General features: G+C 38.8%; 1 protein-coding gene and 1 long non-coding RNA gene across 2 annotated transcripts; both read right to left on the reverse strand.

The window, feature by feature from the left end:
* Positions 1-5,029: 5,029 nt before the first annotated feature.
* On the reverse strand, positions 5,030-6,372 carry LOC131254844 (uncharacterized). Its single transcript, XR_009175964.1, has 6 exons — positions 6,355-6,372; positions 6,216-6,254; positions 6,068-6,118; positions 5,577-5,690; positions 5,276-5,378; positions 5,030-5,195 (listed from the first exon to the last, which is right to left on the reverse strand). It is a non-coding gene; the product is annotated as an uncharacterized LOC131254844 (long non-coding RNA).
* A 7,558-nt stretch (positions 6,373-13,930) lies between these two features.
* Positions 13,931-16,814, reverse strand: LOC131254949 (vacuolar protein sorting-associated protein 32 homolog 2-like). Its single transcript, XM_058255648.1, has 4 exons — positions 16,757-16,814; positions 15,954-16,020; positions 14,210-14,324; positions 13,931-14,125 (listed from the first exon to the last, which is right to left on the reverse strand). Exons 1-4 carry the CDS (start codon positions 16,812-16,814, stop codon positions 13,931-13,933), a joined length of 435 nt encoding a protein of 144 aa, XP_058111631.1.
* Between the last annotated feature and the right edge of the window lie 6,979 nt (positions 16,815-23,793).

The following is a 23,793-nucleotide window of genomic DNA, read 5'->3' on the forward strand; positions in this document are numbered from 1 at the left end:
CCTAAGCCCATCACAATAGATGGGAGAGTATAGGCCCAAGATCAATGGGCCTATCCAAAAGGACATAGTCCATAAGGCCTAATTACCAACACAAAAGGACGGCCATGCATATATATAATATCACATAATGGGCCTTGAGGAAATACCCCGAAAGAAATTCAATTCATGCTTTATGGTGGACTTAGAGGGTAGCCCATAAACCTAAGAATACACATGGGTAGGGCCTAAACTGATAGTGTGAGCCTTGCCATACCAGCCCGAAGGCTTAACAAGACCCTCCACAACATGCATCAATGTGGGCGTTGCAAGTCAGCCCATAATTAAGTACTTCATGAGGGCACCAAGGCCCACAATACACATGATCAGGTTATAGATGGCCCATTGGGCTCACAATTCAATAAGGTCAGCCCTTGAACAATGTTGGGCTCAAGGAAGAGGTTTACAGTCCATTGGGCCTATAAAATTACTTAAAATCTGGTTAAAGCTAACCTACAATATCACCACAAAGGTAGGCCTTAAGGGGCACTATTAAGCCTAAAAATGTCTAAGTAAAGAAGGTAAGAGTGTGTGCAATACTCCCTTAAATCTGGTGGGCCACATCAGCTCCAAAAAGGTCAACCATGCAGCAAAATTTGGGCCCCTTGCTGGAATTTCAACCCACCTATTTCCTGGGCCTGCTGAAGTCTAGAAATTTATTTAATCTAAATGGGTTACTGACCCATGGTAACCTACACATATTAAAGTGGGCCCCACTAGATGAGCGGAGTGAATACAACACGTCTAGGTGGGCCCATAAAGTAGGCTAGATGGCCTGCCAAGGCTGGACGCCCCAGCCTGGGCGTCCCTGCCTAGTGGGCCACTACAGGTAGTACCATGGTCAGTTCAAATGTCTGTTAGATTTGAAATTTTTTAAAGTGATACATCCATAGGTAGGCCACATCCTTAAAAAATTTCAAGACTTTTAGATACCTATAAATATTTTAATTAATTTAAATAATATAGTCTATCTAGAAATATCGGACTGACCTGGATGTCCCAACGTGGTGGGCAAGTCCGGCCCTTTCCAAGGTGTGCACAGGGGTCCATTGGCCTCAAAAATTTTTAGGTAGATCCTACCATAGGTGTAACATACCCCTCCAAAATTTCAGAATTTTTGGACATGTAAAAATAATTTAATTTATTTAAAGAAATCAATCTGTCCTTAAAATCAGATTGATCTGGACACCACATTATAGTGGTCCGGTCCAGCCATCACCATGGTGTGTATAGGTGTTCATTGGCCCCAAAATTTGGTAGGTAGGTCCTAGCATAGGTGTTTCACCTCTATGTAAATGTTTAGAATTTTTAGACACCCAAACAGATTTTAATAAATTTTGGAATTCCAACCTGTCCAGCGTGGAATGTTGCTGGAAATGTAACTGTCCTGAATTTGGGCCATCCAAATGGGTGGGTTCCGGGACTCCAAAATTCCTGAAATTTGGACCCAAGGTCCCTCATCAAGACTACAACAAAGTGGGATCCAGAAAGATGGTCCAAATTCTAAGAAAATATTTTTAAAATTTTATTTTTATGGGACTATGCTGCTGGACTGCACAGCAGAAATTTCTGGTAGTCCACTATTTTGGCCCATCCTTTTGGATGCCCAAATGGGGTCCAATGGGGCTGAAATTTTGTATGGTTGTATGTGGGTCATACAGCTACAAGAATCACATATAAATTTGTATCAATCTTCTCATAAAATTTCTAGAAATCAGGCCCCAAGGTGGCCTAAAAATCTATCCAGACAGTTTCTGGACAGCAACATTAAATTGGAATAAAATAATTTTAATCCATAATTAAAATGGGATTTAATCCCAGAAAATTAGAGGATGGACCACCTTAGTGGGCCTCACAAATATCCAGATCATCCTACTATACAAAACACCTTTGCATGTGCCCCAATTAGTTGGATTTTGAGGACACATGTCATAGGATGGGATGCCATGGGCGTCCTTTCCTTTTTGGGTGGCTAGATTTTTGTTGGCGCCACACACCAAGATTAGGGATATGAATAAGGGAAAAGAAGAGAAGGAAGGGAAATTCGGCCATAGGGAAGGGCTCCGCCACTATTGAGCCTTCCTAAGAAAATTTAACCACACATCATACACCAATATACATCTACACTATGAATCTCATACATGCATGACTAAAAATTAAAATGGATGGTGGGGATGCCATTCCCACCATGATCCTAAGGTGTAGATGACCTCATCATGTAAAGAAATCCAAGGATCCACCATGATGGGGTCCATAAAGGAAAGCCCCATGCATGGGACATGCATGCATGAGGTGGGTCATTTGGCCACACCTATGGGGACGTGTGGGATCTCCACCATTAATTGGTGGGTCCTACACTCCCCTCATGAATTAAAAAAAGATCTCCACTATAGAAATTAGATTTACCACATAAGGAAGTACCCACCTAGATCAACCTTGAAACTTACATCACTATCTTCTAGAGGCTCCAAGCAACATGGATCAATGGCTAAGATCAGGTGAGAAGGGGTAGATGAGGAGGTATTTTAGGGAGAAGGGGCTGGAGAAATGGAGGGAAGTTGCTAGGGAAGAAGAGAAGAGAGAGAGAAATGAGATGGAAAGAGAGAGAGAGAGAGAGAGAGAGAGAGAGAGAGAGAGAGAGAGAGAGAGAGAGACTTTTAAGCCTTGTAATGATGAGCTCTCTCTCTCCTAGGAAATGATGGTGGCCTATGGTGATATTATCAAGGCTTAAGGTAATAGCCTTTCTAGAAATCTTAGCCTAGGGTGAAATGGTTGCATGGGAAAATGTGTAACCCATGGTGGGGTCCACCAATCATGCAATCAATGGCCCATATCGATCAATGCTCATAACTTTAGATGTACATATCGGATTAATGCACAGGACGCGGCGTCGGAATCGCGGCGACGAGGCGGACGCAATGGCATAGGTCTCGGGTCAATCCGAGTCGGGTCTATGTGACTAAACTTAAGGATGACCACAAACACTACCCAAGGGTCGCAGGTCGCCAGAATTTGACCGGTAAGATCATGGAACCAAAATGGCAGAATGCATACTCACACACTCACATGCACACATGCGAACTCGGGTCAGGTCTCACATAAAAGGACCCAGACCCAACAAGACCCTAACCTTGTTAGCCCAGGCATGAGACTACAACTAACATGACTAGGGTTCACCAGGCCAGGTGAACTAGTTTTGCAAACAACTAGCCGCATAATGAATTAACACAGCTATAAACCCCAAAACCGTTTAGGCCATCTATCTAACCAAGTCAAATGCCCGGGTTGGGATTTTTGCTCAGTTGGACCAAATGGTTCAACCATGTGACCCATCCGAGTCGACTGAGGCTCAGTTCAACTGATCCAGTTCCATGCCTAGGGTCACCTCCAACTCAGCCAAGTCGAGTGGATTCATCCCTGACGAACTTTGGCTGCGACTCTAGAATAAGCAATGTGGGTGAGACCTGTTGAGATGTGGAACCACATCTGGACAGGGCCGCTCTACCAGTCGACTGCCCTACTCGACCAGTCGAGGGCTGGCTCGACTCAAAGTCCAGCGAGCTATGGTTTTTGGGGTCCGAGGTGCTCGACCAATCGAGCCCCCTGCTCAACCAGTCGAGGGTCCGCTAGACCAGTCGAGGTTATGCAAATTCATTTTCAGATTTTGCACGGACTGCGGATTTTTGAGTTGGTTTTCTCAGAGGTGCGAAAGGGAAGTTGCCTAAACTATAAATAGGGGTCCCTAAGGCTTTTCTAGGGTAATGGGAGTTATTCTAAAGAGTGGGCAAAGGGTTTTCTCTATCCATCCAAGGGAAAAGGTTAGTATATTGCTTGTAATCTTGTTTCCTTCATAGTACAAGTTTGCACCCGTGGTTTTTTACCCTTACTACAAGAAAAGATACTTTTACAGATGAAAATTTTCGTCACTAAAAGCCTTTCTTTCATAGGCAAAAAGCTTTACCAACAAAAATTTTCGTCGGTAAATTCATCGCTAAAAGACCAAGGGGAAAAACTTTTACCAACAAAAAAAAATTTCGTCGGCAAAGGTAAAACTTTTTTCGACGAATTTTTTCGTTGGTAAAAACTTTTTCCAACATTTTTTTTCGTAGGTAAAAATATTGACAAAACTTTTTACCTACGAATATTTTCGTAGGTAAAACACTTATGCCTACGAATATCTTCATAGCTAAAAATATTTACAAAACTTTTACCTACAATTTTTTTCATAGGTAAAAATTATTACAAAACTTTTACCTACGAATATTTTCGTAGGTAAAAATATTTACAAAACTTTTACCTACGAATATTTTTGTAGGTAAATATATTTACAAAACTTATACCTACAAATATTTTCGTAGCTAAAATATTCACAAAACTTTTACCTATGAATTTTTCGTAGGTAAAATTATTACAAAACTTTAAACTACGAATATTTTCGTAGCTAAAAATATTTACAAAACTTTTACCTACAAATTTTTCGTAGGTAAAAATATTTACAAAATGCTTAGCTACGAATATGTTCAGAGGAAAAATATTTGCTAAACCTTTACCTACGGATATTTTCGTAGCTAAAAATATTTATAAAACATATACCTACAAACATTTTCGTAGCTAAAAATAGTTACAAAACTTTTACCTACGAATATTTTCGTAGGTAAAAGTCTCCTTTTTTTTTCATAAATTTCCAGCACACAATTCTTGATATAGACCTGTTACAATATATTTCATCATGATATACACATGTTATATAATATATTTCATCATATTCACATTCACATCCATCTAAACCCAAAATACGTAAATCCATCCAAACATAAACTACATTCATCCAAACACAAACTACATCCATCCAAACCTATAACCTAACCTTAACCTTAACCTAAACGTATATCTAGTGATCGTGACTGCATATATGTGCAACCTACACTAGATTCTTGAACACAATTTTCTTTGTTGTCAAAGAAATCTACAAGTGCCACAAAAATCCAAAAAATGTGCTGACGTCCATAATGGAATCACCGAATCAGCCTAACACGAGAGCAAACTTTTTTTTAAAGGTGCCAAAGCAATTCAAAAATTTATAATTAGCTTTGGGATTTGGGTGCATACCATAACAACAACAAATCTGTCAGTCGTAGGTTCTGGTCCGATGTGCGCTCCTGTTTAAAACAATGGAAATGGTAAGCACATGCATATAAATGCACATATATACGAAATGGAAGTAAACAATTTAGTCTACCTAGATAACTGTAGTTTAGCAAATGTTTAATGAATGTTGTTTTCCCAGTGGAGTACTGGCCCAAGAGCATAGCCATTTGCCTAGCATCGAAATCACTGCTTGTCTACAAAAAGGAACTAGCCCCAAAAGCAATTGATTATAGTTGACAGAAACTTTTGCATGTACTATCTAGTAAGAACAACATCTGCAACTTCTCCCACACAATCTTGAGTGCAGTTTCTAGGGAAAGAAGATGATTTAACTACATTAAAACATAAACTGATCAAATTGATTCAAGGTCCACATGTTTGCTATTGCTCACCAATAAAGGAGAAACAAAATCATTAAATCGATAGGTAACTTCCAGGGGCTTCAGCTTTTCAATGTATAGCTTCTTCAAGCCATCAATTATTGATGTGACAGAGCCAAGGAGTACCTGAACATGTAAATAAATGTTAAAAGTAAAATTACCTTTGAAATAGGTTCTCTTTATGATAAACTCAATAACTATAGCAGAATAAAGGGTGTTGCATATCATGCATCAAACAATAAGAGAGTTAAGGTAGTGGCCAAAAAATATAGATATGATACTAATCCATCTCCACTATTAAGATTACAGTAAAAATAGAAACATTTAGATATCCAAATATCAGAATTGCACCAAAATTGTATGTATATGATAACTCCAATACAAACCTGCCAACAAAAAAAGGCCAAAAAATGTAGAGCTGAGTCCATTTGGGGTTATGTAAAAACTCCTTCCTAACAAAATGAAAATATGCAAACAGGATAACGGTGAACCACAAAGATCACCTTTTTTGAAGACTTTGATGTGATGGAAAGATGGTGATTGGTACTGAGTTACTACATCATCACCAACAAGCTAATTAAAAAACCATAAAACCCACAAATTTCAACAACTGTCTTTCTGTAATCATTAAAACGAGAGAAATTTCTTTACCATCTAGATCAGGATCGCTTTTCTTGGGTGAAGGCTTACCTTTTTGGAAAATATCAATCCATAAGCAAGTTAGAATATTTATACAAAACTTACAAAGAATATTGCATAAAACTTAGTAAAAATAAATAAAATCACATACGTACAACTATTAATATATCCAAACCTTCCAATAATGGAGGTGCCAGATTCTCCAGTTCTGCCGAGATAGGAAAGTTAGGTATCAATCCAGGTTTATGCTTATCAATGAATAAAGAACCATGTGCAATAGTCCATTCTACTTTATCATAATTGACTTGAACAAACTTTCTTAGTGGGTGCTATGAAAGAATGAAGATTAACATATGCTTCACCATTTACCTGCAGTAGCAAGAATAATTTCTTTTCCTGCTTAGAAGGTTTACGTTAAGGTTAAGGTTAGGTTATAGATTATAAGTTTAGGTTATAGGTTAAGGTTTAGGTCATAGGTATTGGTTTAGGTTAAGGTTATAGGTTTAGGTTTAGGTTAAGGTTTAGGTTTAGGTTATAGGTTTAGGTTAAGGTTTAGGTTTAGGTTATAGGTTTAGGTTAAGGTTTAGGTTAAGGTTATAAGTTATAGCTTTAGGGAATTGAGAATAGGTTAAGGTTTAGGTTTAAGAAATCAGGTTTGGGTTCAGGATCGAGTTTAGGTTTAGGTTTTCAAGTTTAGGTTTGGATTTTCAAGTTTAAGAGCTGAGATTAGAATTAGGTTTAGGTTTAGGTTTAGGGATTTGAGAATAGATTTAGGTTTTAGGTTTAGGTTTAGGTTTTAGGTTTAGGTTATAGGTTTAGGTTTAGGTTATAAGTGTAGGTTATAGGTTTAGGATTAGGTTAGGTTATAAGTTAAGGTTTAGGGAATTGAGTTTAGGTTATAGGTTTAGGTTATAGATTATACGTTATAGGTTAAGATTTAGGTTATAGGTTAAGGTTTATGTTTAGGTTATAGGTTTAGGTTTAGGTTATAGGTTTAGGTTAAGGTCTAGGTTAAGGTTTAGGTTTAGGTTATAAGTTATAACTTTAGGGAATTGAGAATAGGTTAAGGTTTAGGTTTAGGTTATAAGTTATAACTTTAGGGAATTGAGAATAGGTTAAGGTTTAGGTTTAGGTTTAGGAATTCGGATTCGGGTTCGGGATCGGGTTTAGGTTTGGGTTTTCAAGTTTAGGTTTAGGTTAGGGAGTTGAGATTAGGATTAGGTGTAAGTTTAAGTTTAGGGATTTGAGAATACAATTAGGTTTTAGGTTTAGGTTTAGGTTTTAGTTTATAGGTTTAGGTTTAGGTTTTAGGTTAGGTTATAAGTTTAGGTTATAGGTTACAGGTTTAGGTTATAAGTGTAGGTTATAGGTTTAGTTTTAGGTTTAGGTTAGGTTATAGGTTAAGGTTTAGGGAATTGAGAATAGATGTAGGTTTAGGTTTAGGAAATTGGGTTTGGGTTCGGGTTTAGGTTTGGGTTATAAGTATAGGTTTAGGTTATAGGTTAAGGTTTAGGTTTAGGTTATAAGTATAAGTTTTGGGATTTAAGAATAGGTTTAGGTTAAGGTTATAAGTTTAGGTTAAGGTTATAAGTATAGGTTTAGGTTTAGGTTATAAGTATAGGTTTTGGGATTTGAGAATAGGTTTAGGTTAAGGTTATAAGTTAAGGTTTAGGTTTAGGTTATAGAGGTTTAGGTTTATGTTATAGGTTATAGGTTAAGGTTTATGTTAGGTCTTAAGTTTAGGTTAAGGTTATAGGTTTAGGTTATAAGTGTAGGTTATAGGTTTAGGTTTAGGTTATAGGTTAAGGTTTAGGGAATTGAGTTTAGGTTATAGGTTAAGGTTTAGGTTATGGGTTAAGGTTTAGGTTTAGGTTAAGGTTTAGGTTTAGGTTTAGGTGATAGGTTTTGGGATTTGAGAATAGGTTTAGTTAAGGTTATAAGTTTAGGTTTAGGAAATCAAGTTCGGGTTCGGGATCAGGTTTAGGTTTGGGTTTTTAAGTTTAGGTTTAGGTATAGGTTAGGGAGTTGAGATTAGGATTAGGTGTAGATTTAGGTTTAGGGATTTGAGAATACGTTATGGTTTATGTTTAGGAAATCGGGTTCGGGTTCGAGATCGGGTTTACGTTTGGGTTTTAGGTTTAGATTATAGGTTATAAGTGTAGATTTAGGTTTAGGTTTTAGGTTTAGGTTTAGGTTATAGGTTATAAGTTTAGGTTATAGGTTTAGGTTTAGGTTAAGGTTTAGGTTTAGGTTATAGGTTTTGGTATTTGAGAATAGGTTTAGGTTATATGTATAAGTTTAGGTTATAAGAATAGGTTTAGGTTATAAGTATAGGTTTAGGTTTAGGTTAAGTTTAGGTTTAGGTTAAGGTTATAGGTTAGGATTTGAGAATAGGTTTAGGTTAAGGTTATAAGTTTAGGTTTAGGAAATCGAGTTCGAGTTCAGGATCGGGTTTAGGTTTGGGTTTTCAAGTTTAGGTTTAGGTTTAGGTTAGGGAGTTGAAATTAGGATTAGGTGTAGGTTTAGGTTTAGGGATTTGAGAATACGTTAAGGTTTATGTTTAGGAAATCGGGTTTGCGATCGAGATCCGGTTTGCATTTGGGTTTTAGGTTTAGGTTTAGGATATAGGTTTAGGATATAGGTTATAAGTGTAGGTTTAGGTTTAGATTTAGGTTATAGGTTTTGGGATTTGAGAATAGGTTTAGGTTATAAGTATTGGTTTAGGTTAATGTTGTAGGTTATAAGTTTATGTTAATGTTGTAGGTTATAGGTTTAGGTTTAGGTTTAGGTTTAGGTTTAGGGATTTGAGAATACATTTAGGTTTTAGGTTTAGGTTCAAGTTTTAGGTTATAGGTTTAGGTTTAGGTTATAGGTTTAGATTAAGGTTAGGTTATAGGTTATAAGTTTAAGTTATAGGTTATAGGTTAGGTTTAGGTTATAGGTTTTGTTTAGGTTAAGGTTATAGGTTTAGGTTTAGGTTAAGGTTTAGGTTTAGGTTATAGGTTTAGGTATAGGTTTTAGGTTATAGCTTTAGGGAATTGAGAATAGGTTAAGGTTTAGGTTTAGGAAATCGGATTCGTGTTCGGGATCGGGTTTAGGTTTGGGTTTTCAAGTTTAGGTTTAAGTTTAGGTTAGGGAATTGAGATTAGGATTAGGTGTAGGTTTAGGTTTAGGGATTTGAGAATACATTTAGGTTTTAGGTTTAGGTTTAGGTTTTCAGTTTAGGTTTAGGTTATAAGTGTAGGGTATAGGTTCAGGTTTAGGTTAGGTTATAGGTTAAGGTTTAGGGAATAGAGTTTAGGTTATAGGTTATAGGTTTAGGTTATAGGTTTTACGTTATTTGTTAAGGTTTAGGTTATAGGTTAAGGTTTAGGTTTAGGTTATAGGTTTAGGTTTAGGTTAAGGTTTAGGTTATAGTTTTTGGGATTTGAGAATAGGTTTAGGTTATAAGTATAGGTTTAGGTTAATGTTATAGGTTATAAGTCTAGGTTATAAGTTTATGTTAACGTTGTAGGTTATAGTTTTAGGTTATAGGTTTAGGTTTAAGTTTAGGTTTGAGGATTTGAGAATACATTTATGTTTTAGGTTTAGGTTTAGGTTTTACGTTTAGGTTAAGGTTAGAGGTTTAGGTTTAGGTTATAAGTGTAGGTTATAGGTTTAGGTTTAGGTTATAGGTTATAGCTTTAGAGAATTGAGAATAGATTAAGGTTTAGGTTTAGGAAATCGGGTTCGGGTTTGGGATCGGGTTTAGGTTTGGGTTTTCAAGTTTAGGTTTAGGTTTAGGTTAAGGAGTTGAGATTAGGATTAGGTGTAGGGTTTAGGTTTAAGGATTTAAGAATACATTTAGGTTTTAGGTTTAGGTTTAGGTTTTAGGTGTAGGTTTAGGTTATAGGTTTAGGTTCGGTTTAGGTTTAGGTTATAGGCTAGGTTATAGGTTAAGGTTTAGGGAATTGAGAATAGGTTAAGGTTTAAGTTTAGGAAATCGGGTTTGGGTTCGGGTTTAGGTTTGGATTTTCAAGTTTAGGTTTAGGTTAAGGAGTTAAGATTAGGATTAGGTGTAGCTTTAGGTTTAAGGATTTGAGAATACATTTAGGTTTGAGGTTAAGGTGTAGGTTTTAGGTTTAGGTTATAGGTTTCGTTTTAGGTTTAGGTTATAGGTTATAGGTTATAGATTTAGGGAATTGAGAATAGGTTAAGGTTTAGGTTTAGGAAATGGGGTTTGGGTTCAGGATCAGGTTTAGTTTTGGGTTTTCGAGTTTAAGTTTAGGTTTAGGTTAGTGAGTTGAGATTAGGATTAGGTGTAGGTTTAGGTGTAGGGATTTGAGAATACATTTAGGTTTTAGTTTTAGGTTTAGGTTTTAGGTTTAGGTTTAGGTTATAAGTGTAGGTTATAAGTTTATGTTTAGGTTAGGTTATAGGTTAAGGTTTAAGGAATTGAGTTTAGGTTATAGGTTATACGTTATATGTTATGGTTTAGGTTATAGGTTAAGGTTAAGGTTTAGGTTTTGGTTTAAGTTATAGGTTATAGGTTAAGGTTTAGGTCATAGGTTTTGGTTTAGGTTAAGGTTATAGGTTTAGGTTTAGGTTAAGGTTTAGGTTTAGGTTATAAGTTTAGGTTAAGGTTTAGGTTAAGGTGTAGGTTTAAGTTATAAGTTATAGCTTTAGGAAACTGAGAATAGGTTAAGGTTGAGGTTAAGGGTGCGGTCCCTGCAAATACAGATATAAACACGACCTGTCCAATGGCCAGACCACTCCAATGTTGTCCATAGGAAATGAACAGCTTCATTATGGCCATAACAACGGTTCTCACCTTCCAGGGACCCCCGCTTAACATCCGAATAGCTCCGACGTACATCTGGGTTTGCTCCATCAATTTCGATCAAATACATAAACATGGCCTGTCCAAATGGTCAGGCCACTCCAATGCGGTCCATAGGAAATGAAAAGCTTCATCATGGTCGTTACAATGGTTCTCACCTTCCAGGGACCCCGCTCAACATCCGGATAGCTCCGACACACATCCGAGTCTGCTCCATCAATTTTGAGCAAATACATAAACACGACCTGTCCAAATGGCCAAGCGACTCTAATGTTGTCATTAGGAAATAGATAGCTTCATCATGGTCATAACAGCAGTTCCCACCTTCCAGGGACCTCCGCTCAACATCTGGATAGCTCCGATGCACATCCGGGTCTGCTCCATCAATTTCGAGCTAATAAATTTAAAAACAACATAAAAGGTACGTAAAGCAAGAAACATCCATATAAAGATATTGAGGGGAATTTCTAGTGTATCTATATTCCTTTTATATACTAGGTTGATTTTGAGTTGATTATGACTAAGATGTTGGGATGGATGCCTTAAAGCATGTCATTATTTGTTCATATTACATCCCTATGACATGGTGAATTGTATTACCAACTCCCAGGACAAGATACCTGTAATATGGCCAACCTTCCATCCCTGGACGGTAAGCCAACCCTTATAATCTTGTCAAAATGACCATTTTAACAAAAATTTAGATTATATTTACTCTAGAACTTAAAGGACAGTTCTTAATGCATACCTATGATGTTGAAACTTTGAACCCATCCATCTCAGTTAGTATTTGAAGCAGACCTTGCTCCCTTTCAGCGCCACCCTACAATCCATATGTGAGCAAACCCATTATTTACCAACAGTGCCTAATAGTGATAACTAAAATACAGAGATACGCAACTTTACATCTGGAATTTCCTCAAAAACATGAAATTTTGAAACAGAAGTGGCACCCTAAATAAAGGCTTTCAACTATTGGAAACCACCATTGGTTGCATAAAGTGACATGAGGCACATAAAGTAGATAACAACAATGAAGACTCCATGACAGCAAAACTCAATTTTAAGAGCAACTAATATGGATACATGCAAGCAAGAACATGATCACTCATCTTTCTGTTTTAAACTGATTTCTTTGGGTTCTAAACTCATGCATGTTTGGATGCACATGTGAACTGTATTGTGAACATTGAGTTTAATCAGAAGAAATGACAAAAACTACTGTTGTTTCTGAGTACTCATACCGAGCAAGTAGCCTCAAATAAAACATTTCTTCCAAGTCTAAATCCAACTTTAAGAGTAAAACAATTGCAATCAGGAGCCAAGTCCCTTGATGTGAATGACATTTTGACCAGTCCTAACCATCCTACGATGGCCATCAGATAATATGATAGAAGTCAAACTGAGTGAGCAAAATTAGACGGTTAACATTTGTCTAATTAGTGTGATTTTCAGATATGAATCACCCTTGATGAGGCATATGACTGATAGGGTGTGGATTTCCATGAACACTCCATTATGGATGTAGCAAGGCCAAGTCACACTCTAACAGTCTTGACTGTCCTGTTGATGGCCATCAGTTTTTCTGAACACTTATTCAACCTACAAGTTATAATAAGCACAGAGCATGCCGAAAGATAAATAATAAATGTTTTTAGCAGGAAAGACAAATAATGAAAAGCTCAACTGGGAGCATATGGAAGAATTTTTGGGTGAGAGTGGGATTCTTATAGTGCTCAATTACTAAAAACAAGTCATATCTTCATACTTGAACAAGTGCATCAGGTCGAGACTCAAAAACAATCAGGAGAATGCCCAAGGGACATGATGTCTTCTCTAATATGAGCCCATCTGCAATCTGGATACAAAGCTATAGTTGCGAATTTTAAAGAGAACGGTGGCCAGTGCAAAAAAGAAGAAGGATATGAGTTAATTTAGATTATAACCATTCTGCAGTTTTTAAAGCAACCTCACTCTAGAAGAATGCCAATCAAGAGATGCAAAACTTGTAACATTGGGAAGGAAAGATTGAACAAACCATTCCCCTTACCTCTGTTCTCTTCAAAACATAACCAATCAGCTCTTCCATGTCTGCAAGTACACGGATGGATTTTGACAAACTTGAGATCTGTAAAAGAATAAACTTATATAGATTGGACTCGATGAAAAGAACACAATCCTTTAAAAAGCCAAATGACCTGGAAAGCTGTCAAGAAACAAAGAGAATATTACCATTCTAGAACAACATCCACACGGAATAAATCTAAAAAATAGAATATTAAACTTTTTCAATGTAGGAGAAAATCCAGACATGAGTAATAGGATCCAAAATATAAAAGTCATCCATTGGACGAACTTCAGTAATTCAGATATGCCTTGCCTTTACTGGCTTCAGGTTCAAGCGCGATAGTAATGATTTGTCATATCCAGCCTGCTGTGCAGCTGTAACATCGGCTTCATTCTCAACAGTGATCAACTTCTCATTTGTATCCAAGGCATCAGCAATGTCCAATAAAAAATTTCTTCGGTCTTGCGAAGATAGGCCCTGCAATGAAAAAAAATTGCATATTTCACACTCAGACAATGAGAATCACTTTCTCCAAGAGCAAAAAAAGATAGCATGCTTTATACATTTAGGAGTTAAAAGAAGGGACATGCTTAAACTTTAAAGAGTTACAAATGTAACGGCTGCCAAAAAAATGCAAAAAAAAGAAAAAGAAAGGGGAAATTTTCAAACACAAGAATGCAACCATTGGCATCAAGGGAAATAATGCGACATTACCTGAAGTCGCCTTGGACTGAGCATTCTGCCACCTTTGTTTACAGTTTTTCCCCCTTTTAATGGCCACCACAAGAGTATTAGAGACCCCAAGAAGACGATGAAGGAGAAGAACCTGAACAGACCTAATCAAAGAGCCATCTCTACCTGTAATGCTACAAGCTCATCTTCCTTAGCAGTATTCTTCCGAGGGGTACGGCGAGCTAGTTGCCTGCCTACTGAAACATGTTGCACTGGAGCAGCGGGGGCAATTGTGCCAGGCTGAAGAAGCTGTTCCCCCAACTCAGCTCCCTCCAATTCCTCGAGCTCTACCTCCAGTTCATCCTAACATGGTGAAAAGATTACATTGAAAATCTCCAGCTAGAAAAAGTAAATGGACAATGAAGATTTATGCGAGGATGAATGTACTTCATCAAAATCAGTTGATGTGCCAATAGGAGTAGACAGTACTTCCTGAATCTGTTTCATGTTCTCAGTCTGCTCGTTGATCTCATCCATTGTCTTGTCAACATCATCAATGTTACTATAAAATAAAACACCATTATGGAATTATTGAAACTAGTTTTTGCAATATACGAGTAGAGTGAAAATTTTCATGGTATTAAGATCCAAGCTAATACAAAGCTCACATCCTCCACAAGTGTTCCATTGTGGCATAATCATTGCCCAATCCATATGATTTTGTCCATGAACAATACGGTTGTATCATCCACGTCACCGGATAAGGGTGATATGGCCCATTTCTATTGGTGACATATACGGCCCACCAAAACCAATTTTCAATCGTCCACATTTTGATATAAAGACTTGATAAAATTATAATCATTGTTCTCTTTGTTTAGTAAAAGAATATAACTAATATGATTATTATTGTTTTTTCAGGTATGGACATTGGATTTTTTAAATATCTAGCTCAATGTCAAGCATTCAAACTTCGAAATGTCTGTTTGAATAAAATCAGTCCGAAAAAATGAGAAAGATTATGACTAGGATATTACATGGATGAGAAATTTGTACACAAGTGTGGGGTGTGTTGTTGGTGCTACTACAAGGTTACACACATGTCAAAACACATGTTTTTTTTTAGATGTTCATATGTAATTCCAACCTAGAAAAAGACGTGAGCTCCATGCATGGTTTTTTTTTTTCAAATTGAATAGATTAGCCCATTTTGTAAGGAAAACTCTTAAGCATGATTTAAAACTAAGACTATCTGATGAAATTCACTCAGTTGTCTCGGACTTGGTTGGATTCGATGCAATGCAATTTGTTACCATGATTACTCTCTTGAGACCTGGGCTAGTCCTAACTTGACTAGGTCGCTAAGTCTTTTAGGGCATGTTTGGTTAGTGGAATTAAATGGTATTGAATTTCATTAGATGGGGTTAACATCATTATTGCACAATGATTGGATGTCTGGAGATACCATGGTATTTTAGCCATCCAATCCTATGTTTGGGATAAAATTCTTATTATAGGAAAAAGCATGGGATCAAGCCAAATCCAGTTTGGTGGAGCATGGAATTGTAATCAACGAACCAAATTCACAGTGAATGTCGTTCACTTGTATAGATATATAACTAGAATGTCACATATAAATGGTGTATATGAATGGACAACAACAACATGGATAAACACATGCACCAATGTCGGGCCCACATATGTAGTGGATTTCAAAATTCATGAAAATCCCACATGGGACCAAATGCAATTTCATCCCACCTAATCCTAATCTTTTGAATTCCCATCTTCACCAAATGCTTAATGGAATTTGCATGAGACCAAATGCAATTCTATCCCACCTAGTCTCATCTAATACCCTATGCCAAACACCATGATGTAAAAATCTACGACGGCGACTGTTTTGCATACTTGCAGGTGCATAAGGTGAGCCCCATCATGAAGATGGTCGTATGTAAAAATCAGGCTGGTACACTCATTAGGTGGGCCACTGTAAGTCTACAATTGAAAATAGTGGGTAGTTTGGGATTCCTAAAAATAGTGGGCCACTTTAAAAAGGGTCTGCAGGCAACACGCTTCACCTTAAGAGAAATCAGGGATTCCTTGTAAATTTGAATCTGGGAAAATGAAGAATATCCAAATGCATATTTATTAATCCCTAATTTGATAAAGAAAGAATAAAGCTACTTACGTGGCTTTTTGCATGGCTTTCGTTGCAGCTGCTCCAGTTCTTAGTGCATTAATAGTCTCCGTCGTAGCTTTTGTAGGGAGGAGAATGAGAGAGATGGAGCATAGATCGGGTGGGAGAGAGAGGATTAGGGAACGGAGAGAGAGAGAGAGGAGAGAGAGAGAGAGAGAGAGAGAGAAATAACCCCCCTTTTTGGGCGCGGCTCTGTTTTGAGCGCGCACCCAATTTTAGGAGAGGGATTGGCTACTGGTGGTGGGTACATCTTTGGGGCCCACCATGATGTATGTGTTTCAACCATTCCGTTCATCTATTTTTAGAGATCATTTTAGGGCTTTATACAAAAAATAATAGGTATATAAATCTCAAGTGGACCACACCACAGGAAATCAATAATGATTGGATATCCACTATTAAAATCCTCCTAAGGCTCACTGAACTGTTTATTTGAAATCTAGTATGTTGATTAGGTCATAAAGACCCAGATGAAGGGAAACAATAAATATCAGCTTGATCCAAAACTTCTATGGCCCCCAAAACGTTTTTAATGGTCAACGTTCATCCAACACTTTTTCCTGTAATGTGGTCCACTTCAGATTTAGATATACCTCATTTTTTTCTCTCATATCATAAAATGATCTATACCTCATAAAATCTCACTTGATGCTCATCTTTAAGCTCGTATTTAAAAGCCTTAGAAAAAAAATGAAAGAAGAATGCTTACAAGGAGATTCAAATGCATGAAGAGCTTGATGGGAGTGTCTTCTTCACCTACAAATCTTATAAGATGAGATGCAGAAAATGTGAACATCCATCGACAGCCATATTGTAACGCCTCAGTTTTTGAGAAACGAGTATATCACTCATCTCTTGAAAACCCAGGTGTTAATGGATAAGCATAAGGATAATCAAATCCAAATCAAAGTGCAATTAACGGAACCAAGCGTAGTATAGATGAAACCCAAACAGTAATAATATCCTGGGCCACTCAGCTGGGGCCCATATACAAAACCTTAATTCTCAAAATAAAATGAAATATTAATAAGCAAGTAGTCTACTGATTTAATCCGAAATAAGCAGCCGCCTCCTGGTACGACTCCTTATTGTAAGCCTCCTCCTCGACTTCCATCACCTCCGGCTCCTCCGCAAGTCCCTCTATACGGTTGAATATTGATAAATGAGTGGCCAAATCAGTGTGATCTCTCGCTAAAATTACACACCGCCGCCCTAAACAAGGAATAACATAAAAGCATACAAATAATCCAAAACACAGTAGATGCAGTCTTATTAAGTGCATGGATGAGTAAATGCAAATGTTGTCCTGGGTAAGACATCCAGACAGACATAGGGGTCATCACCTATGAAATCATCGACCTGGGTAAAACATCCAGATGGTCTGTGCCTCGGGTAAAACATCCAGACAGGCAAATATGTACGATAACAACAGATGATGGTTGGTGCCTTGGGTAAGACATCCAGACAGGCAAATCTGTATGTTACGTATATCAACAGTAGATGCTGGTCTGTGCCATGCATGCATGGTTATTTATCCCGTTATTAGTCCAATTATAACCAGCCAATTTAAATAAGCTCACGATCACTACGGGGAGCACATGGCAGCGTAGGCCGACGACTCGGGCATAGTGTCCCATTCCACCATCCTCGACCCATGAGACTACCATCTTAAGGTGTGTGTAGCACCCACTAACATGTGGTCAATCAATTCAACATAAAGGGGCTATCATCAATGCCGACTAGGGGTGAAATGTTGAAATTACCAAAAGTAACGATTTAAACATGTCGGCATGAATGATTTAAAACGAGTAAACAATGGTATTTGGAAGGGTTATGGAGTCAATCCCAAGTCAATTAGGTGAAACCACACATGGATGGTAAACCCTATGGTGAAGCACCACAACCAAAACCTCCATGTTAGGGGCCTACTTATGTCACAACCAATCTAGTTACACCCTAAGCACGAACTCTCCTTTGCTAGGACTTCCCATGGAGAGATTTTAACAGTATGTGTGTCATAGCAACATATATTACGATATGAAAGGGAAATAAGGAATGACACATATATTCTTATCAATATACAACAACCGAATTTTCATGACATAAAACACTAGATTATTCACTTAGGCAGTTCAAAGAGATCAAGAATCTAAACAATAGTAAGCATGAGAACTATCATGTTAAACAGATAAATCAAGTGAATACAGTTTATTTCTACACACAGTTATCATTAGTCTAGCTAGCCACTTATACTAATAAAGCTACTACTTCTGGTATAGTTAAGAGTGGAAAGATTAAGGGGAAGGAATCATCACCTAAGTTATGGTAGCACGTCTCTAGATGTAGGCTCCCGTAGGTAGTTAGTGGCTCCACGATACTTGGGTAATATCCTAAAGGAAGTTAGATTGTATTAGACAATGATTCTAAGGCTTTTGAAATACCAGGGTCGGTTAAATGGCCTGAAATCACGTTGGTTCATTTTACATTACAGGCGTCCAGATCCCATCGTAATTTGCCCAGTGGGTGAGCCCTCTCTGGGTCCGATCTAACCCACCAAGGCACGCCCCAAGGTGGTTCGCCCGACTATTGTTGGAATGCCACACGTATACATCAAGGTGGGTTCAATACGATCAGACCATCAGGTCTTGGATGGTTTGAATGCACACCTACGTTACACAGGTCTCGCACACTTGTCGACTAACATGGCAATTATATAGCGGGTGAGCTCATCAGTCCACTGTCTTGTATGTGTTACAGTTGGGGCCATATGTGTGGTCCAGTAACTAAATGGATGGACGGTCTGGATCAGTAGACCCAAACCATGCTAAAGGCAGGTGGGTCCCTCATGGGGCCACCAAAAGTACATATTCATTATTCTACTTCACATCCTAGTTTATTTATTTATATTTTATTTTTACTATATATATTTCTTTCTCCTTTTTGCATGCAGCCACGGCTAGTGGTCGGACGTCCTTAGATGGATGGTCTGGACACATTGTCCATAGATGGACGGTACGAATATGAGGCATGCTCACCTATGCACCCATGCACGTGCACACCTTTGCACATGTGACATGGGTGTCGAATCCAAACGGTCCATAAGATGTGGAATCCCAAGAAACCTTAGGTGGTAAATTTTCACCCTGGTCTAAGATTCCAGTGGCCCATAGCAAAGATAACTTCAAATTAAGGGAAGAAACTGTTTGCATCTTTCAGGACCCACCGAAGTTTGGTTCAAAGTAAAAATTGGAACCAGGGGGTTTCATGAGGTCCTACTCCATGTGGACCGTTCAGATTTTTCCAGACTCATCAGATATGACGAGATCTCGAAATTTTGTAGTTGGTTCATGTGAACTGGTTGACAGGTGGGCGTTCAGCCATATACATATATAGCAATACTCTCTGTTTTAAACGCGATGGTGTATAGGTGCATCGTTTCTTCACTTCACAGGTGGGTCCCATGTGGGTTCCACCACGTATCTATGTATACTATCAGGTATATAGTCATATACGTACGTATATATATATATATAATAACAAAAGAAAGAAAGAAAAGAAATTTGCCCAAATCTGGACGCCCCTGATGGACGGTCCAAACTTAAATGGCCCATGGTGGCCTGACACTAGAGCAACCCACAGACATTTGGTGGGGCCCATGGCTGATGCAGGGCTCACATTCAGGGTCGGCCCACTGATGTTGGGCGAGGCCCACCTGCATTTTACAGGGCCCAGACCATCAGTCAGCCCACCAACCCTCACATTACACAGAGTCGACGTGTGTCGACTCTGTTCATAACAGAGGTTCCGTTCCTTCATTGTAGGCCACCATCATGGAGTAACGGTGGATCTGAACCGTTCATCAAGTAGAGGGAGGAAACCATTCAAAACCACATTGATCTTCCTTGGCCACGCACATTCATGAGGTCTCTACGGCGGTTGAAAGAAGACTGTTTGACTACTTTTGAGGCTTGATTACCTAGGTAGGCCACATCATCGGATGATCAAAGCTCACCCTTCATGGTCAAAATTTCAAGAGGAAGATGGTGGGCGGTGTGGATATACAGTAATGTGGCCCACGCTATTTGTACAGGGCCCACCAGCCTTTAAACGTGATTCGGTCCCGAACAGGGTCCCTGTCTTTTATCCGAGTTTGGCTTGAAAACTAGGCATTATTTGGCATAGTTTAGCCTGACATATCATTACCACTGCCCTAGATTTTGCATCTTAGCAAGGCTTTAGTTGAAACAGCCCTTAGCTCTGAACAGAGCTTTAGTTAAGTCAGTTTTTTAGCCCGGAACAGGGCCATGGATTGGCTCAGTTCCAGTCCGAACAGGGACCCAACAACAGTCTCAACAGTCCACCTATTGTCACTAATTAGCTTGCCCTCTAAGCTAGTTTCGAAACTCTAAAGAGTGCTCAAAATAGACTCATCATGAGGCCTGAAGCGTGGCCTCAAATGGCCATTGTTTTTCTTGTCCTGTCATCACTACAGCTGGATCAAACCCAGCCATTGCTTGGGCTTGGTTTTGGTCCAGGCGAGCGCTATCTATACTAGCTAAAACTTATGAGAATAACGAATGGAAGAGGTCTTCCCATGGGACGGTTGGAGCTTTTCTTACCTGAGTTAAAATAGGGGGTGGGTTTTCCTTCTCACTCGACGCGAATCCGAGGGCTACAATGTCCTCCTTTTATAGTCAGCAGGAGAGAGATGGACGGTTGTGATCGTCCTCCCCGTGGACGACTGAGATTCGTCCTTCCCAGAGAGGAAGGGCGGTTCCCTCTCTCTTCACACTGCAGGCTCTAGGGTCGGGCTGTTTCTAGGCAAAGACGGATGGTGGCGTTCAATCCCCCTCCTCCTCCGCTTACGAATGATCAAATGGCTATACCGTTTTATCTGTGTGGGTCCCATGAAGAATTTGAACGATTTAGTATGCTCGGAAAGTGGTCGTGGTGGCCCACTTATAGGTTTGAAGTAGGTCAATTTCAAACAAAGAGGAGGGTGGGAAGAAGATATTTCAATCTTATTTGAGAGGTGCTCGGTCAAAGCCAGTTTGACCGAGCCAATGGTTTAGTGCACTTCGTGCACAAGTACTTTTAATGCACATGCATAGTGTAAGGGCCCACTGAAATGTGATTAACCATAATCTACACCATTCATTTGTATTGGGAAATATTACCCAGGGTCCCTGGCCCAATTTGGGTGATGGTGAGCCCTAGGTGGCCCGTTACATACGTCCTTGGGCCATCATTGGCCCATATGTCGTGATCCATCGATCAGGCGGGCCTGATAAACCTTTTCAACGGTTAATATGGGGTACTTGTTATGATGAAGGCTTCATTTGTCACCAACCAATTCTCAAGTGTTGGTGACCAGTGTATAGTACTAGTATAAGTCGACATAATGGCTTACATTCAGAGTGTGTGGATTGCCACACCTTCTGGATCGTGGTAGAGCGCGTCTCGGCTCCTGGAGACCTGTGTGGATATCCTTAATTTTGACCGAAACCTCCATCCTATATTTGTTGAGTTCAAGTTAGTTGATTAACCCAACTTGATTTAAGTTGATGTGGAAAAAGGGTAACACTCGGGTACCAGAGGTACGAGGTGTTACACATATATAATAACACAACATAAAGATCATACATTTATCAAAGATCTGTCCATTATCACCTACATTGACATATCACATTCAATGTAATCATCATCATTAAATTAGGATGTTTCCAACTGAATCAGAAGCAATTGGACAAAGTGGAAATGTGTCTTTGGAGTGCTGGGTCATCACTGTACGCCACTGAAACTTAGGGCTTATTTAGATTTGCTGAAGTATGAATTAAGGACTTCGTTTATTTTTGTAAATTTCCTGGAAATGTGGTTTCCATTTCACCAAATGCCCCACATGTGCAAAATTATAAAATCCCTAATTTGTAAAATCAGAAAAACCCCAATTCGGGGTCCACATTCAAATCTGTAAGCCCTAGAATCTCCAAATCCCTAAATGAGGGTCCACATCGAATTAGGACTATCATATTTTCTACTATGATTAGCAGCTAAGGTTCAACTTGAGTGATTAAGATATCCATCAGTTATATGTATTTAAGAAGAACTATTTAATCCTTGTCTTGATGATAATATACAAAAGCTCATCTTCAGCTCATACTAATAAGTCTAAACAGTTTAGTGTCCGCATCACTTATCTTTGTGCACTGCCATGGAAGGATTATGCCCCAAAGTCTTCTTGTTCAAACATCCTGAGCTTTCAGTTTGTGCCCTTAAAATAGAAAAACAAACATTGAAACAAGCAGCAACAATTCACATTCGCTGAAAAAGGCTACAGATTGGTGGCTAGGATCTCTCAATCTTGGGAGATTTTTTTAGTTTGGTGCATCCATGGTGCACCATCCATAGCACAACAGACGAATGGTCTAGATCAGTGAACCATGGCCCCACTTATACAAACTGAAAACTTGATTACACTACATTAACTTTGGGTTGGGGATCAAATATTTCCTCAACATTTTATCAGCTATTTTGGACTGCTTTGGTTCAGCTGTGTATTAGACCCAACTCTCTAAGTCTCCGAATCCCTAAATCCTCAAATCCCTAAATCCCCAAATCCCCAAATCCCTAAATCCCCAAATCGTTTCAATCGGTATTGAGATTGAGAGAGATTGAGAGAGAGATATATACCTCATGGTCAACCAAGCTTCCGAGGAAGAGAACAACTTCCTGTTTGAGTTGGAGCCTCGATCACGAGTCCATGCCAAAAATAAAGTTTTGGATCAATCTGATATTTTTTCCCTTCATCTGGGCCTGTATGACCTAATCAACAGATTGGATGTCAAATAAAAAGTACACTAATCGAGCACCTTGACAATGGAACCCAACCTAACCAGAATGCAGTTTGGGTTATAATCACGTCAGCTCAAACCCAAGTTGCAGCCACAGTCCACAGTCATTGCACAAGCCATGTTCACGAGATTATTAATTCCATATCACTATCACAACTCAGACTGTATGTGACCCCAACTGCATCAAGTTCCTGTGGTCAGAACTAGGTGGGACCGATCATGATGTTTGTGAAAAATTCATAACATCTAGCTGTTTTTTTAATCTCATTGGTCGGGACAGATGTGCATGCATTTGAAGCATTAGAAGTTATTTGCTAAGTGGACTATAACAGATGAGGTCACCGGCTGTTTGGGGTGACTCATTCACTCCAGAGTTGAGTCGTGAATCGTCTAAGTCGACCTATTTTCATTACTGACTCATGGTCATGGAATCGGACTAGATCAAACTCAACTGAGCCCGAGTCAACTCAAGCGAGTCTCCATGCATGTCACAAGTTGGAAACTTGAGTAATGTATGTATGTTTTTCTTTGTTCTAGATGGGACACTCTGATCCATGTCGACGCAGCGAGTGGTGGATTCATCACGCCTTTCCTATACACCGATCTGGAATGGGATTTTCGCCTGCCATTAGTGAAGAGCATCAACGTAAGCGGACACAAGTACAGGCTCGTCTACGCCAGGATCGGATGGGTAATATGGAGGAGCAAGGAAGACTTACTGAGGAACTCATCTTCCACATCAACTACCTTAGAGCTGATCAACCAACCTTCACTCTCAACTTATCTAAGGGTACGCCTCGAGCTAACATGCACACATACGCTCAATCACGCACCATGACTCAGTGACTCAGTATAAATCACCTCGTCATAAGCATAGTTCCAAAACTTTGTGAGTCAACTCAACTTAGTAAGATTTTAAGGGTGTGACTCACCTATATTTTCAAAATGGACTCATGGTCTTGAACTGGATTGGACATGAC

Source organism: Magnolia sinica, chromosome 9 (assembly GCF_029962835.1).
Source record: "Magnolia sinica isolate HGM2019 chromosome 9, MsV1, whole genome shotgun sequence".
Classification (NCBI taxonomy): Eukaryota; Viridiplantae; Streptophyta; class Magnoliopsida; order Magnoliales; family Magnoliaceae; genus Magnolia; species Magnolia sinica.